The following is a 19639-nucleotide window of genomic DNA, read 5'->3' on the forward strand; positions in this document are numbered from 1 at the left end:
GTCACAACCCATTTGATTTAAAGGCTTTAAAACAAAAACAATGCTGTTCCCAGTGTGGCTCACATGATCCCTAGACACAAGGCGGTGTGAAAATCTCCTCCAAGCTGTTGATGATGTGCAAAAACACGATGCCTAAAAATAAAGAAAGCACAAATTAGGTCATCCTCATCACATCAGTGAAACAGCTTAATGACTAAATACTCTGTACTGAATGGCATCAAAAGTAATGACAGAAACTAGTCTGATTCCAAAGAAACGAGGAACATTTGCTTAAATGCAGTCTCTGTTGGAGATTACAGTGTATTGCAAATGTCTGACTTGAGTTTCAGACCCTTATAAAACATGCAGAGTGGCACTGAGATTTTAAACAATGTCTGATTTCTATTTTACTTGCAATCAGGAGCCAAACTGTATTTCAAAAGGGTTTTGTCAATAATTCTGGATATTTTCTGATTGTGCTTTAAAGATTTCCTTTAAAGCACACTTTGGCTTTAGCTGCTATAATTTTTAAAATTATAAAAATAACAACTGGGGGATACAATTTGCAAAACCACGACAAAAAAATCAATCTATAGCTGCCGAACTATGTCTGAGTCATGGTCGTCTTTGACATTTAAAATCCCGTCTTAAGTAGCTTCTCTACAAAGTTGTTTTTATGTTAGTAACACATGTTAGATTTTGTATTAGTAACTTATAGTCTTAAGTCAAGTGTTTAGTATAAAAATATTAATATGTACAAATACACCAACCAACCAAAGATGGAAATGAGCAGGTCAAATACTGAGAAATCATTTCTTGTTTATTAAGTGCAGTTAAGCTAAGAAGTCCCACAATTATCAGTTCAGAAAAGAACCATTCAACAGCATTTACTTAGCTTTTTCTTTTAGTTTAGTAAAAAAAAGAAAATAAAGATCTGTCTGAATTGAAAATTGAAATGGCTGAATTTGAGTGAAAAATCCACAGAAAAACTGAGAATGTCTCCAGTAAACCTGACATACAAATTCTCAGAGTGTCGTTGCAAAAACATACGGTAACCATACTGTACTTTAAGCGAGCACAAATGTTTATGTAGCAGCTTAAACTAATGTATGCTTGTTTTAAAAGATCAGAAGGAAAAACAAAGACTAGATATGTAAAAAAAAAAATCCCAGACAAATGCAGGTTTGGAAGAGTCGCGCGACTCACTTTTATTCTGTTGAGTAATAAATTCAGGTCATGACATGGACTTACAAAATGGTAGTTTATTAAAGCACAGGAAGCCTCTGTCTTCAGCATAAATAGCTTTTAATTTGAAAATGAGGTGCTGGATTAAAATCATGTTACCTTAATATCTTTTGGATCAAAGAAAGGGGAAAAACTATTACTTTTAATTCTGACGCAAAACTAAAAATCATATCCCAGCATGACTGATCCATAGCCAGACATCCAGGATTTTGAAAAATTATTTTAACATCATTCTGGTGGCAGCGTCTCTGACTGTGAGCCTGCACTCAGACACATTACACCCTGAACACCCTGGCACCGCCTCAAGTCTGTCACTGCTCTGCCTTTTGGCTCGCTCTGTGGTTTGAGGCCAAGAATAATGTTGTTGACCCGTTAGAGTAACTGAAGTGGTGGGAATCATGTCTGTCTAAACACAGTCAGTCCTGCTGTCCCACTAACACTGTGGGACTGAGAGCAGGGAAGATTATAATCTTTTAAAAATGTTATTATTAGTATTATTTTACCCAAATGCTTTGTAGTTTTGGACTGTAGTGACAGAGAGGTTCCTAAATAGTTCTTGACAGGCCATGCAGGAAGGAGAATGGACACATATACATCGTTGTAGTAAGCCTGCAGAACGATTTAAAATGTTTGTCATTTAAGGAGAAGTTTCTGATATCAGAACTTTTCTTTGAGATCTCTCTCAATTTGATTCACGCATTTATTTATTTATTTATTGATTGCTTAATTGGTCTTCTGCAAATGATTTGGATGTTACTGAGGCATAAATACCCTCCAGCTATTTCCTCATGCGTTAAGAATCTGGATTTCTTCACCTTTGTTACACAGAGCAGGTGAAAGAACGAACCGGAGCTCAAACATAAATCAGCTCTCTGTGTTTTAGTTGTTCCACATCCTGCTTCCTGCTGAATGTTAACAAAAAGCCCAAAAATGGTCCCAATACCTGGGGTCCGTGACCTGACGACAGTGTGAGAGCTGGAGTGCTTGGTTTTTATTGGCTAAAGATGCTGGAAATTTTTATCATCAGCTAAGAAACTGTTGTTAGTCTGTCCCCGTCTGACCTGCAGTCACTGAACCAAGCAGGTCAGCTCAGTTCATGGAGAGAGGGTGCCATAAACAGCAAGCACCTCTGGAAATATCGGCGCCACATGGCGTGCAGAGATATGATCACTGTTCTTCATTTTGACCTTGTGGGCCAATAGAATCTTAAAGTTTTTTAGCTTCGTGGTAAACAAAGTTTCTCTTGAGAGTATGATATCTACTAGGTGTAACACCAGGAGAACTACTTCCAGCATTTCAAACATGGTGACCATTAGCCTGACCATTGCCTTCCTACTCAATTCTCTTCTCACTTCACTGCTCTGTCTGAGATTTCTCCCATTGACTTTGATTCCTCCTGTGGAACCTGGCCAATCAGCGAACAGAAGAAGTTGTGAATGATGACTTTTGGAATTGTAGTCTGCCTGTAGTTTTAGCAATGGCAGTGGAAGAAGTGAATGAAACCGTTCAGTATGTGTTAGCCATGCTTCCAAATATCGAATTAACGTTAACAACAGTGGCAGATGGTTATTCAGAGTGCAGGCAATTTCCGGTGAGCATCATAGCATCGAACTGGTGCATTACATACTTCACAGCCAAACGTTAGTGATTGGTAACATTTAAAAGTTCAACGCCTCCAGCAAGCAATAATTTCTCAAAAGTTTAGACTCCAGACCTTCTGTATGAAGTGAAGCGTAGAACAAAGGACTACGCTTTGTTTACCAGGCTACATGACCAGTGAGCATTGTAAAACATCATCTCCTGACATGCTACCAACCTTTAGCTAGCCTTCTCCACACTTAATGCTGCTGCCTTGCTGGACACCATTATTTAGTCTGCAGGTTTGGGATACTGGGATAAATAAATAAATGTGAGGATATTTTTCCTTCAATCTGTTCTGGTCGTATTGGGACAAATAGTGAGTGGTCATAGCTTTGATTACAGCTGGAGCTATTTCTTGGAGCGAGTTTGTAAGCAGCGTTCGGTGAAGGGCGAGGTCAGGGAGGGGTGTTTTCCCTTTTCACAGACGAGAGGCTTTAGACAGCTCTTAGTGCTTCGCAGAGGAATTTGTTTACTTGTGGTGGAGCTACAAATAACTGTGGGGTTTATATATGGTAAAAAAAAAAGCTTACTTCCCCTCTAGGCAGCCATACAACAAAAACAGAGCTGTGAGGGGAAATACTGGCTCATCTTATTGCAGCACCACCACTACACATGTTCCACACGGCCACATGGATCTCATTACTCACTGAAGACTCCCCGTTATCCTGTTGGCCCTTCTTTAGTCTTCTTCTGGCAAATTGTCCGACGCCTTCTTTAAGACATCTTGGCAATCTGTTATTAATCTCCGTCAGAATGACGTTGTCTCAACCGAGCCGTCAAAGTTTGTGCTGCACCAACCTCTCTAACCTTGACCGCTTCAAGGTAATCCGACATGAGGCTGTGAACGTTCTCCACACTCGATTCGCATAAAGACTGTCCACACCTAAAGTTGACTCAACCTGACTCTTTCTGTGAAATAAAAAAAACTACAGTATTGTCTGTTTTCGTTTTTTCTGATCGCATCTTTCTGTTTTCCCCCCCACAGGCGTTTGGGAATGCAAAAACAGCACATAATAACAACTCCAGTCGCTTTGGCAAGTTCATTCAGGTGAACTACCAGGAGAGCGGCACTGTGAGAGGGTAAGGAAGACAAGTATTTACCGCTTTCTGCAAACCTACTTTTTCTACATAGCTAATGTTGGACACAAATTATTTGTCGATGGTAGATTTGAATGTTTAATCTGACGTTTTGATTTGATCAACATGTGTCTGTGAGTAGTGATATTTGAAAGTGGCTCAGCAGGAATCCTGACTTGAATCTGACAGAGATTCTGTGAAGGGAGCTTGTAACATCTCATTATGTAGCAATGAGATGTAATAAAACATAATTAAAACCGCATTATGTAATAATTGAGACAAACTGTGATCAAATCCATTTTGGATCATTTTACCTTGATTGGTATGTCGGTTAATACTGACAGTTTGGGATATAAAACAGAAAAAGCTACTAAAGGATCAAACAATTGGGATTTATTGACAAAAGCTTCAATCTAAATGCATATAGGATCCACAACCTGATTGTTATTTAAAGTATAATAATTAGGATGAACATGAACAGTTTGTGATTGTTTATTACATAATTCGCCCCATTATCATTTCTTAAAAAAAAAGTACTACCGCCACTTTTGGTAATAATAGACACAAAATGTAGTAATGTCGTTACATATGCGGCAGAAAGTACTGCAAAATGAGTTCAAGGATTTATTACATTTTGCATTGATTTTTAAATAATGCGTTACAGTTCTAAAAATTAGGGTGATGGCAAATTATTGGTCTTGTCACCAAATAGTCAAAGAAAAACCAGTGCAGATGAACAAGAGGCTGGCTAGAGAGTAAAAGAAAAGTTTGATTGCAGTATTGCCAATAAAGATTTTTCTCTGAGTAGTAGGACTGTCCCCGATAATACTTCCCTTCCGATACGATTCAGATATTGCAGCTTTGAGTATTGGCCCATACTAAAATTGACCCGAAATAATATTGGCACAAATCAAACGCACTTTTACTACTTGTTTTGTAGTGTGGAATGTTAGAAAAGGCTTGATCGAGTGATATTACTCAGAGAACAATAGTCAACAAGAATGAGTATGAGAACGACTGATCGATTTATTAACAAACGATGATTCTGCATTCGGGTCTCAAGTCCTGCTGGTTAGAAATGCTGGAGTGGAATTTTGGAGCGGAGCTCCCCTATCAGCGGGTCCATATCGAAGATTTAAAATGCAGGCCGATATAATCCGATGCTCTTTTTTTTTTCTTTTTACTGATATCGGACCGATTTCCAATATCGGATCGTAACAGCCCTACTGCATAGCACACATTATTTTCAAGATGTCTTTTTGTTTTTCTCATATTTCTATTTTTATCTTATGAGATCTCACTCTTTTCCAGTCAAAAATAATCTTCATGGTAAGTTTCCATTTTAATCCGAGGTCTTGAATAAATTTGGTCTCAGCTGTATTTTTTATTGTTTTGTTCTTACAGGGCGTATGTAGAAAAATACCTCTTGGAGAAGTCGAGACTGGTCTATCAAGAGCACAATGAGCGGTAAGTACGTCTCTACACTGAGATTGGATTCAGAATGTCTGACACATATCAACAAATATATGCAATTATAGGGTGTTGCACTCCATAGCATAAAAATCCTATTTAAATGTGTAAGTACAGTATGTTCAAAAATTCACAATATAACCACAAATCAAAAATCTGAGGAGATTGCTGCCTTTGTTAAATTTTAAATGGGAGTATTGTAAATTTAAGGTGAAACTGCTCACTTTCACTGTGTGAGCAGTTAAACTATTTCACCAAATAACTGATTGATTTTTGCGGAGATGGAAAACGAAGGATTTCAAACTACAAAAAAAATATATATATGAAGACTTTTTTACTGTTTTAGTGAAAGTGTTTCTGGGCTCTGAGACTATTTACTTAATCATCCATCTATATATTTACGAAGTGTTTTCTTTCCTCCTCTTCTTTTTCTTAGAAACTACCACGTGTTTTATTACCTGCTGGCAGGATCGAGTGAAGAAGAAAGAAAAGCCTTTCACCTCAAGAAGCCTGAAGAATATCATTACCTCAGTCAGGTAGAGGCTTTTATAGCACAATAAATGTTCCCCATGTGTTGAGCATACTTTCTGTTCAGTTTTTCTGCCATCAGCTCATCATTCTCAGGGTCCAGGCGCAGGAAAACAAAAAGTCGGGACGCAACGGAAACGCTCTCGGTGGCTTTTTAACACAAACTAGTTGCTCTTTCCTTCGCAAGCACATATTTACCATCTTAATTCTCTCGTCTGCTTCCACAACACAAGCCGCTTAATTTGTTTGTTTTACTTTTGTGGGAGTATTTGTGATAATAGATTCTGCATATGTGTTAGGTAGGTTTCAGCACATGCTTTCTGACTCATAAAACGGGATAAGAGGAAGGGGGAAAAAAAGCTTTGTGTGTTTCTTGCCACAAAAACGAGTTTTGCATAAAAACACATGAAACATACGTAATGCGAATGTCCTATAAAACTTGTTGCCTCTTCGCCTCTGGGTTTTCATAGTCACGATATGACAACCAGGGACCTGGGTCCCCCTCCTCCTCCTCCGCCTACGCAGAGGAGAGCAGGGAATTCCTCCCATTCCTCCCAGCCACCGGCGTTCACATGCAAACATGTGGACACATTCGTGTGCTGCATATTGTTCACATCCTACTGGTTTACTTCAGTGCATTGTTTTGTGGAGTTTAAAATGAAACTCAGTCTCTTGCACCAGAAAGAGCTCATTTTTGATTTCCTTTAACCCCACCTGATCAGCTGTGACAAGCCGTCCAGACATATCGCAGTTTCTTTAATTTGTCAGTTTTCATTATGTGTCCTGTAGGGTCACTTGGATTTTTCTTAACATAAATTTGTTCCTGCGATCAGAAATGCAGTTCAATTAATGTTTGTTTAGGTTAAGCCTTGTGGATTCTGTATTTTTAAATCAAAGCAGCCCGTTCGTTTTAGTGTTAATGAAAAACTACATATGAGCGACTCATTTTAAGTGCAAGCTCTGTCGATTATATAGTAATCAGTCAAATATTTATAAACACACAACCTTCACAATTCGTATTGCCAGAGTTTTCTAAAAAAAATGTCTTTTTTTTTTACATTTTAATTTGGAAAACTATAGATTTACATGAAATTACATATTCCGTATCACACTCATCTTTCCAGTTTCCATTTTTCCCCCCAGTATCGATCATTTCTAAACTACAAAGTCATGTCTTAATTGCACTTCCTATGCATTTTTCATTTTAAAATAATTTTTTTCTTCATAAATGTGTGATGTACAGTACAGACCAAAAGTTTGGACACACCTTTCTAATTCAATGGGTTTTCTTTATTTTCATGACGATTTATAAGGCAAGAAATCCCACTTATTAACCTGACAGGGCACACCTATGAAGTGAAAACCATTTCAGGTGACTACCTCTTGAAGCTCATCAAGAAAATGCAGAGTGTGTGCAAAGTAGTAATCACAACAAAAGGTTGCTACTTTGAAGAAACTAGAATATAAGGGGTATTTTCAGTTGTTTTACACTTTTTTGTTTAGTGCATATTTCCACATGTGTTATTCATAGTTTTGATGCCTTCAGTGTGAATCTACAATGTCAATAGTCATGAAAATAAAGGAAACTCATTGAATTAAAAGGTGTGTCCAAACTTTTGGTCTGTACTGTATGTATTTATTACAAATATTTGTGTAGACTTCAGGCTTTAAATACTACACCTAAAGAAAATGCATAGTATGTATAGATGGATGGATGGATGAATATTGATAGACAAACAGATGCACATTTAGATAGATGGAGTGAAAAGCAGATGGATTCATATTTATATGGATTAATAAATGGAGAGATGATGGTCAAATGATGATGAACTCACTAATTGACTTTAGAAATGTACTGCACATGTTGTTTTCCATGTGGCCATGAGACAGCAAAGAGTTCAACGATTGATTGATTGATTGATTGATTGATTGATTGATTGATTGATTCATTTGTGATGCTGGAAGCAGCGACAGAACGCACAGATAAAGCAGGGTTGGTTTGTAGAAAATTTCTTGTCATTGGTTTATTTTAAAACAACAGGACTTGAAGGTGAATTTAAAATTCTTGTGTAATACCTGAAACATTGTGCTCTGTTATCAATTAGATTATATTAGAATAGTAATGTTTTTTTTATCATAATAATCTTAATTTATTTTGTTTAGACATTTTTATGAACAGGAAATAACAATGTCATGGCTAAGACAGGCATTAATTCATTATTTATTGTGATTACTACATGAAGAAAGGATGCGTTTACCTGCTTTCTTCCCTGTTTGTCTCTAATATCTGCTCTGTTTCTGTGTATGGATGTTTACTCCTCCGCTTTTAATCATGCTATTCAGTCAGATCGAATAAGCATTAATCTGCACTGTGATGAGCTGGTCATTCTGCTGCTGTTGAAATGTCTGAGCCTCTCTGTTGACATGCCGCCGTCTAACCCTGACCCCGCCGCCTGTGAACTCTGCCCTAACATTTCCAGATGACAAAGACAAGCAGCCGTCCGCACTGGGACAGTTACTGTGAGAGTGAACCGGTCAGTATATGAGCCTCAGCTGAGTGTCGACCATCTGCACCATTTGGGGGTGGGGGATTAGATTTAATGTCACCTGAACGCTTTGGGAGAAAGCCACACCTTTCCTGCACACCCTCTCCTCAAAGCCCCTTTCCTTCACTGGTTTTGTTGCTTTTTGGGGTATTTCCTGGTTTGGGTTGACTTGTGTTTATTTTAGCTCGGTTTGTTTTTGCCTTCCCCTCCATTGTGCTGCTTCTCTACGTAATGCTGATCTGTCTAGTCATAGTAGCTCTCTCTGCCTGTTTTGATTTTGATTATTCCCAATCCAGCATTTCCACTGTAAACAGAGCAATATTTAATCCACCCATGTACTCATTACTGACTGTTTTATGCACCCAGAAATATTTTAAAACATTGTTCTTTTTTATGATTATGGAACAACCAGTTTGTCCATCTTTCAGCCAGCTGACCCAAAGTGTGCAGCATTATGCACCGTGCAGCCAGACAAAACTTGCGTGAAAGGGGCTTTAAAATCTCAAAAGCAAAGTGATTAAACGTTTTAGCAGTTTTGAAAACATAACTTTTTGAAACATGACCCTGGTAAAATGACCCATATCTGTTCAGTTTTTAGACCTGAGTGAATTAACACTCACTGTGGAAATGTTGAATTGGTGAAGGTTGGTGATCAAAAACGATTGCTTGTAATTGGTTGTGTATTTGGTATTTGTGTTTTCTCCTTTCTGGTTTTTCCCCATTCTCGTTTTCCACTTTAAAATATTGCTAAAGTGCACCGTCTTATTATAAATGTCCTTGTGTGATATTTATTTCACATTATGAAAAATTTAAGTAAAGATGTAAAACTTTAGAAGAGTGTCGGGGAAACAACAATATTTCTTTTTATGTCTTGATTAATAATTCTTCAGGCTGTTTCAGTCCAGTGCCTGAAATTATTATAAAGTCAAGAAGATTTCAGAATTTTTTTATTTTTGTAATTGAAATAATCTTTTGCCATTTTGTACTTTTGCAGTTTTGAGCCATTAACCCTTTTGTATCCGACAACCAATCATTTAGAGTAATTTTCTCTACTGAATTTGCTTCAAGGAAATGTGACGTTGAGCCAGCGAATAATATCTACTACTGGGAGATATTTAATAATATAGAATAAAATGAAGTCATACGAGAGTCATAGCTTGATGCTGAACTACAGCGAGAAATTATACCCAATACTCGGGTACAATGGTATGAAAAATAATAGTTTTCATAGTAATCCTAGCTAAAGCGAGGATTTAAATGTAACTTAGGAGTTATCTACAGACTCCTAATCTCCTGTAACAAACCATGTTGTGTTAACACAACCTGATTTTAAAACATCTGTTCCACAACTAAACAATCTGTTCCAACATATTTTAGTTAAATCAGTAAAAAAAATATCAAAGATAGCACGCCTTGGCAAATTTTAAATGGTTTAATAACACCAATATGCTGATAGTTAATCAACTAAATGATTAATCTTTACTATTTGCTAAAGACACAGCTTTCCAATCATCCGCTGTAGAACTACCTAATTTGTTCTCCACTTTTTTTTTTTACTTCATTTTGTTCTACCACATGTCCCACAAAATGCTGGAATGGGCAAAAGATGAGTGAGGAGAAGATGTGAAGTCGTGCAAAATCCCCCCCCCCCCCCCCCCCCCCCCAAAAAGTCTTTCAGACCTTCAGGAAATCTGGAGAACTTCTGATCAACAACGCTTCTAAAGGATCAGAAGGAAGTCTGACTCAGTTAAAAGAAACAACAAAGAGTTTAGAGGTGGTTTCTTTCTGCGGTAATGTCAGGCGGAGTTTCTGCTCTGATTGATTGAAATTAGAGAGTGACGGTTTGTGATCATTGCTGCAGTTAAAGATTTTAAATTATGATGAATTTGTGAAGCTATGCTAACTTTGTGGTTAGCTTATCCTCCGCTCATAAACAAACAAACCCAGATTCAGCCACAATTTCATCTTGCTTGAGCTATTTTTGACTGCTAAGCATTCTATGTTAGCAGTATTATAATGACAGATTCTTTTTTTCCATAATTGCAGTGACTACATGATTCTAGTGTAAGTGCTGTACGGTGCTAATTTAGCATCGGCTACGTCCAATCATGACCTTAAATCTGCAGCTTTTTCCACACGTTGCTGCTGTTGTCTAAAGACAAACGCCTCTCGTTTCTCCTTCCTGCTATTTTAGTTTGTCATACATCACTTAAACACAAACAAAGCCATAAATCACGTCCCCTCTCAGCTCTCTTGACGACTCGCCAAATTTCTGTGGACTCGTTTTAAGGAGGAAGCCAGGCCAGATTTTCAACTCCATGTGCACACAAGTCACTCTGCACATCAGGCGGGAGTGCTGGTTTGACCCAGAGAGTCCTAATCATAGCCTGCTCTGGCATGAGTCACTTATTTTGACTCCTTCAGGCAACCTGGCTCTTTCTGTCCCAGTTACAAAGTAAATTTCAAAGATCTATTAAAAGCCTCTTTTTGCGATAAGTTTGATGAATGCTAAGACACGTTGAGGCCGAGTGGACGTCAGCAGGCTTCAGTGAGCTCACAGTAATTTGCCCTGATGGCTCCCAGTGGATGTAGGGGCTGATAACAGCCAGGCTCTGTTTCTTGTAGGACTGCTTCACCGTCGAAGGAGAGGACCTGAAGCATGACTTTGAGAGGCTCCAGCTGGCCATGGAGATGGTGGGCTTTCTCCCCGCCACGCGCAAACAGTGAGTGACGGAGGAAAACCGCCGTTCAGTTGGGGCTTTCCTATCCTAACGCTTTCTTACCGGGGTTAAATTGTTTTCCGTTTGTCCACGATGTGTGAAACAGGATCTTTTCTCTGCTGTCGGCCATCCTTCACCTGGGAAACATTCGCTACAAGAGGAAGACCTACAGGGACGACTCCATCGACATCTGTAACCCTGAGGTGCTGCCTGTTGTCTCGGAGCTGCTGGAGGTACGGCAGAGAAGTTTTACTTTACTTCTTACCTGAAACTAACTTTAAATCCTCACTGCTTTTGTTAAGGATTACCTGCTTTACTTCCTTGAACAGATTAGGATAGGTCTATACAAAATATACTCGTTACATTTTTTGCACAAAATCATTCTTAGATGATGAGATGTTAGTTTGGTCAGTTCTGCCTATTTTGAGCTCCTTTCAGAATGAGCTGTTTTAGGTCCTCTTGTCACTTTAAATCCTACCTCCCACTCATCCTTTACACTCACACATGAAAATGGCTGCAAACAGATGCACAATTGCACAACAGTACATCTTTGTAAACCAGAGGTAGAGCCTCCTGCACAACCAAGTGTTTTCTGGATGGTAAGTCAAAGACAAAACACTTGCTTTTTCCAGCAGCCATTATATAGCGCATACAGCAGTAAAACCAGCTGACCAAATGGGCTTGATTTCCGATTGCGTTGCTAGGTGATGGACTGGGCTTTGCTGAGGTTGCTATGGTGGAGCAGTGCCTGCTTATTGTGACTTATCATTTGGAAACATTTTTAAATGACTCATTTTCCAGACACCAAAAAACTTAAACTTACTGTCAAAAATGATTTGACTTTTTTTTTTTCTTTCTTCAAGCACTTGAGCTGTTTTTAGAAAAAATTTAAATCCAAAATGTACAAATAGTGAATTTTAAGTACATGCTCAAAGAGATGGGTGATGGTCAAACAAACTGATGTATTGGCTGACAAATTAATTAATTAGTAGGTCTAAATAAGAATGGATGTATACATAATAGACAAACTTATGGATTTAAAAACAACTGTATGCACAGCTGGATTGATAAATGGATACAGGATGGATAGAGTAAAAAGTCATCCCCAATTTTCTTAATTTTGGGAGATTGCCGATTGGCCGTTACCTGCATATGAAATAGATTTTATCTATCTCCACAAAGATCTGAAAGTCAGCCACTCTCCACGATTGCTCTGCCATGAGAGAGACGTGACTCTCAGACCCTCCCGCCAGGTCATGTCTGCATGTACATGGTTCTTTTTCTAACATCGCTCGGTGTTTCACTATGGGAATGGTTACCAAGTCACCCCACTGTTGCCAACTTAGCGACTTTGTCACTATATTTAGCGACTTCTCTGACAAAATAAAATTAAAAAAAAACTACAATTAGGGCAAACCTAATAGAAAGTAGCAGGAAAGTCACGATTTTGATCCATTGTCTGTGTTGCCACCAGGTCAAAGAGGAGATGCTGTTCGAAGCTCTGACAACAAGGAAGACGGTGACAGTGGGAGAGAAGCTGATTGTTCCCTACAAGCTGGCTGAGGTGAGATTGCAGCTACTTTCCAGTTTCCCCAAACACCTAATAGATTGTGAATAAATGTCCTGGACATTTTTGTTTCAAGCTTAGCAGATTTCTGGGTCAGTATGAAAATATCGGTGCTATGCTGTAGAGCTGTGATTGGTCATGTGCGAACTGAAGTCTTCAGAGGACCTTAGAGGGAAGCTAGGTCTTCAAATCATCTCCTGAAATGTCTTAGAAACCCTTCTTCCTGTTTATATCAACACTTATTTTTAGACGGGTGAAATATTGGCCATCATTCTTTACTTTTTTATTTCTGACGGCTGTCGTCAGGCAGAAATTAGTTCCCTCACAACTTTTGGGCTGAGAAAGTACAAAATGCTGAAGATATTAGATTAATTTCACCTTGCAAACGAGTTGTTACATCATCAAACTTGGATACTTACTGCAAAGTTAGTACAGTGTAACCCATTTTGTGACTGGTTTAGCATACAGAGACAAAGCTGCTCGCTCAGTTGTGCATCTGAGTGACTTCTTGTTCTACTAAAGGGAGCTGGTCGGCCCTCTCATCGTAGCTGCGGGTCTTTTTGAACTTGACCCGGCCGTGTTTACAGGACAGGGTGCACCAGCACCGGATCTCCTCCTGCTGGCTCCCTCAGTCTGCAGCCACACACACACACATATCATCATCATCACATCACAAAGTCTTTCAGCATGCTCAGGGAGAAGGGAATACATACTTTTCATTGAGATCTACGCTCTAAAAATAAACACACATCACGGTCTACAGATTAAAGGCATCAGAAATGACAGATTCTAGCAACTATTTCAACTTTCCTCTCAATATTTGCAACGATATAGACATAATTTTTCTTCCTTACTGCGTCTCGGCATCCGAGAAATCCAATGTTGTGTTAAATATTCCCACCAAAGCTCGTAATGACATGCTGGATATTTAGGCGTCGTTCTAAATGAACAAACAGTGACTGCTATGGGAGCTCACTGGGTGGTCTTTGTGTAAATATTGCTCCGACAGCCTCATTCCCCTTTGACTGCAATAATGCAAAACAAAACTTAAAAGACGTCAACTCGTATGTTCTCTCCATTTTGGTCTCGATCGTGAATGCTTTACATCATCCTTCCTTCCAGTAATGAAAAGCTCTCAGATCACTAAAGCAGAAAGGTAATATCTTTCCTGGCGTAGTGAAGACATATTTGGTGTGAGCGTGCTAAATAAACAGTCGGGTTAATTATTTCGAGGAAGGGAGGTTTTGCTGTGAGGAAGCTGCTCTGCGGTTTGTACTCGGTGTTACAGGAAGGTCAAATCTTCCCAGAATATTTGACAACAGTGTGATTCATTTTATTGAATCACACTGTTTCAATAAAATGACAATGCAGCTGTTATCACGATTACAGAAGAATAATCAGAGTGCATTGTAGTGTTTGTGGGACTTTCTGCTGTGACACAATGCAGCATGGCAGAAAGTCTGCACTGTTCTCATCTGGGCCAAGTTCCCACTATCAGTGCGTTTTCTCCTTTCTGCCGTTTATAGTTTTTGGAATATATTATACATTGTCATAAATCCATATTGAGCAACTGGAGACATGACATGACTATGTTGAAGGGATTTATTGTCAGGTGAAAGTTCAAAAGCTTGATTTTTAAAGCAGAAATGTAACATTTAAAAATAAAATAAAACAAAAAAATCTCTTCAAAGTCCGCTTTGTCTGAATTTTATATTTTACCCTGTCATATAAATCACTTTTATTCTCAATATTCTGGTCCCATTTTTCAGCATATTTTATGACTGTTGAATAAAAAAGCTGCCACAAAGTCAGATACAGATTGCTGAGCTCTAATGTCTAACACAGATGTGTCTTGGAGTGAACTCGAGGGGTGACTCTGGGACGGTGTCTTAAATTTCGACTCCTACGTTAAAACGCAAAAACTGGGAGCCCCATTACAATTTGCTTCTCGATTTTTAAACTTAGCCTTGCAAAAAAAGGGTCACCAAGCATTTTAAAAGATTAACCACATGTATGTCTAAAGACAAAAAAAGCAACCATTAACTTTTTATGCATCCCCCTCACCCCCAGAGGGGAAATTTGAACAGTACCAGCAGTAAATCAAAATCTACAGGAAGCTAAATTCTGCCATTGCATCGACAAATGTGGTTTTGATGCAAACAATAGATTCACTCTAAATCCCTTCAGATTTACTCTGCTGTTTGAGGAATTTTTTCAGCCTGTGAATGGAGGTTATAAATACTGAATTAATAACCAAAATAATTCATACCTTCAGCAGATTTAGATTTTAAAACATTTTATTTGGACTTAGAAGAAGGAAATAAGGTCAGAATCTCTCAAAAGATAATAACATAAGGCGAAAAGAGTTTCAGTTTGGGGAAACAAAAATATTTTTGTTTCCTACACTGATTTAAAAATATTCTTGGTACCATTTTTGAAATCTAAATGTCAGAAAGGTTAGCTCGTTCTGCGTGAAGCAGGAGAAGGTGATTGTTATTATCTGAATACACTAACAATAAAATCAAGTATAAAGAGACACTTATCTGCAATGGAAATTTCGTTGAATTCTGTTCAATGACAATAAATGCTATCTATTCTATTCTATTCTATTCTATTATCGGATCTGATCTTTACCAGGTGACGAATGTGACGAGGAGCTAATAGTTTGATTGGAAATGTAAGACTTAGTGTTTAGTACTTTAAATAATGGACTGCAGGGAGTTTTAAGAAAAGCTTTGGATATTGCTCTATAAATTAACTTTGCTTTATGTGCTTTACTACTTTGTTGTTGGTTTCCAGATAAAGCCTAAATAAATGCATTTAAGTTTCTGAAAAAAGTTGAAGGGAGATGCATATTTTTAGTGCCGTGTAATTATTATCTCAGTATTTAGAAGTCTGATAATTTTTCATATTTAAACCATAGTTAACCTATTTTCTCAGTTTTGTAAAATTAAAAAAAACCTTCCGTTTGCCACTTCCTCTTACTTCTCTCCTCTTTAGGCATCACAAGAAACCCATACATTCTTAAAATATCAAATACTCTTTAAAAATGAGCACGGCAATAATAGATTAGATGGCTCTGTGCATTTTTCAGCAGACTCTAGCTGAGTGTTGCACTGCGTTCCTCCTCCTCTCAGGCTGGTACGGTGCGAGACTCGATGGCCAAGTCTCTGTACAGTGCTCTGTTTGACTGGATTGTCTTCAGGATCAACCACGCTCTGCTGAACAATAAAGACCTGGAGGAGACCACCAAGGTAAAATGAAACTGAAGCCCTCGCGATTCGAATTTCAATTTATTTTTTTTTATAAACAAAGAAAATTTACATTTTATAAAATTGCTACTTTTTGTCCCAGATTTCAGCACATTCCAAATGGAAAATGTCCATTTTGGTCATTTCTTTCTCTTCTTTCTGTACTTCAGATCTTGTCCATTGGTGTTCTCGACATCTTCGGTTTCGAGGACTACGAGAACAACAGCTTCGAGCAGTTCTGCATCAACTTTGCCAACGAGCGTCTTCAGCATTACTTCAACCAGCACATCTTTAAGCTTGAACAGGTAGGTTATGTTTTTTTTTTTCCTTAATCAGAAGAAGGTGTTCCTACTAAAAATGTAAATAGTTCAGAGGATCTGTTTATCTGTCGTAACAGGACCTGAAGTGATTTACAGTTTCATTACACAACGATTATTTCAACAACATTCTAAAAGTAACTTGCTTGCACTGATGCCAGAGGCCGTTTCTGTGAAATTTTTGACAATGGAGGTTCTTGTCATTGCATTGTGCAACCGTGTAGAAAAGCTATGACTATGTCCCCTGTGACTACCCAGCTGAAGATACAAGCCCTCCTAAGTGATCTGATTTACTTCAAAGGCCTTTTAAAGGCATGACTTAAGATTTGCCTACAGGTTTACATTGTGTTTACTTAGAATCAGCGGCCTGCCTGGACATGTTTGGTTCCCTGGGCCCCTTTTTAAAGCCTGTCAGCAGATGCAGAATTACACAGTTTAGTCAAACAACAAGCTGCTCCAGTTACTGCTGTATATGTAAAATGTAGCGACTCACAGAAATAAAAATGTGCGACGATATTGAGATTGCTGTCATGCCGATAGCCATTATTTACATAAATTAACATTAACGCTGACACTTCTCTGCTTTAGCTAAGCCTGCACTTCATCATTATCATTGTCACACGGCCAACCAATTCAGAAACACAGACAGCAACAATATTGAAATAAATAGTACTTTTTAATGTCAGTTCAGATCTGCTCATCGGACCGATAGGTTAAAAAATGACTCGCCAAACATTTTGTTTTTTATCTTTTTATTAAAGATTGATTGAAAAAAAGAGAGCAAGAGTCTTTATCTGTAGCATTGTTCAGTTCAAATTGAGATATGTTGAGACTAAGATTTCTGCTTCCTGTGTTTAGCAGAAATCTGTGTAAACTCTGCCAAATGTACAAATTATATATATATATATATATATATATATATATATTGTTTAGAGAAAATTCACATGATGATATTTTTGTTGTTTTTTGAAATTAAATTTTGATATTTTTTTGTTGTTGTTGATACCCATTCAGCATTCCTACTCTTTTACTCTTTATCTTGTTAAGTACACTTGATACGACCTGATTAAACCCCATTTTGCCTCCACAAAATCCAACCTTTGTGGCATGGGTTCAGTGAGGTGTCAGAAACATTACTCAGAGGTTCTGGTCCATACTAACATCATGGCATTGCACACTTTCTGGAGGTTTGTCATCTATACAAACCCATGATGCAAATCTCATGTTCCACCACATCCCAAAATCTTCTTGATTAAGATCCGATATGACATTGGAGTACAGTGAGGTCATTGATGGGTTCACAAACCAGGTTTCGTATTATGCCTTTTGACAGGGTGCATTATACTGCTGGTAGTAGAAGATTGGTACCCTGTTAGCATGGTCAGCAACAACACTAAGGTAAGTTTTAGCGCTTTATGAATCTCAGTTGGTACTAATGGTCAAAATTGTGCCATGAAAATATCCACCACCAATACCTGCCTGAACGTTTGATGCACAATATGATGGAACCATACTTTCATATAGTTCAACCCAATTCTGATTTTACCACATAAATGAGTGCCATATAAATGGCAATGTTTTCTCAATCTGTTATTGTCCAGTGTTGGTGAGCATGTGCGGACTGTAGTTGACTGTTCTGCCGCCGTGTTTCAAGTTTAACTAATGTGTTGTGTTTGCAAAAAGGGTATACTGCCTACCTTGATTGCTATGAGTGGTTGATTGGCTGATCAAGGCTGCCCTTTGGCATCAACAACACATTTTCATCAGTGTAGCTTTTCCTGGCTACATCGGTTTGCTCTCTCATTTTTTAACCATTCTCTGTAAACCAGAGACATTTATAAAACTCCCAGTAGATCAACAGGCACTGGCAGGATGTAGGCACACAAGCCATGTGTTTTCTAGCTGAAAGACTGTCCCAGAGTAAGAAGTCAACACCCTTCGACTCCCCACACCATGAGGTCAGAAGCAAAAGTCAGTTTGTGTCTTTTAAGCATTGGTAGGATTGGTTCTCTGCTTTGGCAGGTCCAGATGGATAAACAGTCATTGCTGGACAGAATACATCATTGTGCGTCACCAGTCCAGTCATTTCAGTTATGGTGCCACTCCAAGTACATCCATCTTTTCCTCTGGCAGACTGTGTGTGACTGGCATGATTACAGGAAAGTTTCCTATCTATGTCCTGATGGCACGCACAGATATCACGGAACCAATGAGGGCATCTTCTCATTAGTACTGACAGTAACATTTGTTTACCCCACATGTAACTGCACAACCTAACCGCTTGGCCTCCTGCTAGCCTACGCAGAAAAGTCCATCAAGGGCTGATAAAGCTGTAATACACATCTATAAGTCATCCTCTAAGTGCTGACTTTTATGTACTGCTTTGACTGACTGTCTGGCTCCAGTTACTGCCCGACAACTTATCACTTGACTCTTTGCTTTGGAGACGGCTTTGCTTTGCGTGCCACAACTTTGATGTCTGCTCTAGACACGCCCCCCACTACCAACCAGCTTCCATAAGCGTATGAAACGCTAACTCCAGATTTCAATATTCTCAGTGTAAAGCATTCAAATTACAAACTCTTTTGGTGCCTTAGTTTGCTCAATATCGACAATATTTAGCTTGTGTTGTACTTGGAATAAATTGCCTCGGCTAATCGGAAATTATCATGAGGGAAACCATTTTTATAATACGATCGTTTTTTGTTTTTTTTGTTTTTGCTGCTGTACATCAAGATGTGTGAAAACTGTCTTTCAGAAAGTTTTAAGATCTGATTTTAGAAAATTTAATTCTGAGCCCCAGTGAGATATATACAGTATATATATATATATATTTTTTATTTTTTATTTTGAATGACTTAAATTATAATTACTGGGTTAGATTAGAATAGAATATACTTTATTGATTGCCAAGGGGAGTAGCTTGTTACAGTGTTGACAAGCTACTCCATCCAATTTGTTAAATATTAATAAAATGTAACCTTAAGCAATATAAATTCTTGAAAAATAAATACATAAAAATATACATTAGCAATTCAATTTAGAAGTATTTGGTCCTGGGCTGCACCATTTGCTAAGTTAAAGTGCAAATGTTACAGCGCGGATTTTGACTTTTAGTGTAGTGTTTGCTCCACAGTCAATGCTATGCCAGTGTAATACTATAGCAGTGACTCTGTATTGTATTTCTTTGTCCTTAGACTTCAATGTAAACTTTTTGATTTAATATCACAGCTGGTTCTGATACCAAATTGCATCTGCTTGTGACATAACGTCCGGTTATAATTGAATGAAAAAAACA

At 38.1% G+C, this 19639-nt stretch overlaps 1 protein-coding gene across 4 annotated transcripts in view; it reads left to right on the plus strand.

Moving 5' to 3' along the window:
• myo9aa (myosin IXAa) overlaps nt 1-19639 on the plus strand; it is a 118649-nt gene that overhangs the window by 56366 nt on the left and 42644 nt on the right. For 3 of the 4 annotated variants that reach the window (XM_032560207.1, XM_032560211.1, XM_032560209.1), the window contains exons 3-11: nt 3851-3945; nt 5347-5409; nt 5849-5948; nt 8421-8474; nt 11112-11209; nt 11313-11439; nt 12681-12770; nt 15911-16027; nt 16195-16329. In XM_032560207.1, the coding sequence (XP_032416098.1) occupies nt 3851-3945; nt 5347-5409; nt 5849-5948; nt 8421-8474; nt 11112-11209; nt 11313-11439; nt 12681-12770; nt 15911-16027; nt 16195-16329 (879 nt within the window). The remainder of the gene's footprint in view (nt 1-3850; nt 3946-5346; nt 5410-5848; nt 5949-8420; nt 8475-11111; nt 11210-11312; nt 11440-12680; nt 12771-15910; nt 16028-16194; nt 16330-19639) is intronic. The other variant, XM_032560208.1, reaches the window with a different exon arrangement.

The sequence above is a fragment of the Xiphophorus hellerii genome, chromosome 4, assembly GCF_003331165.1.
Source record: "Xiphophorus hellerii strain 12219 chromosome 4, Xiphophorus_hellerii-4.1, whole genome shotgun sequence".
NCBI classification, from domain to species: domain Eukaryota; kingdom Metazoa; phylum Chordata; class Actinopteri; order Cyprinodontiformes; family Poeciliidae; genus Xiphophorus; species Xiphophorus hellerii.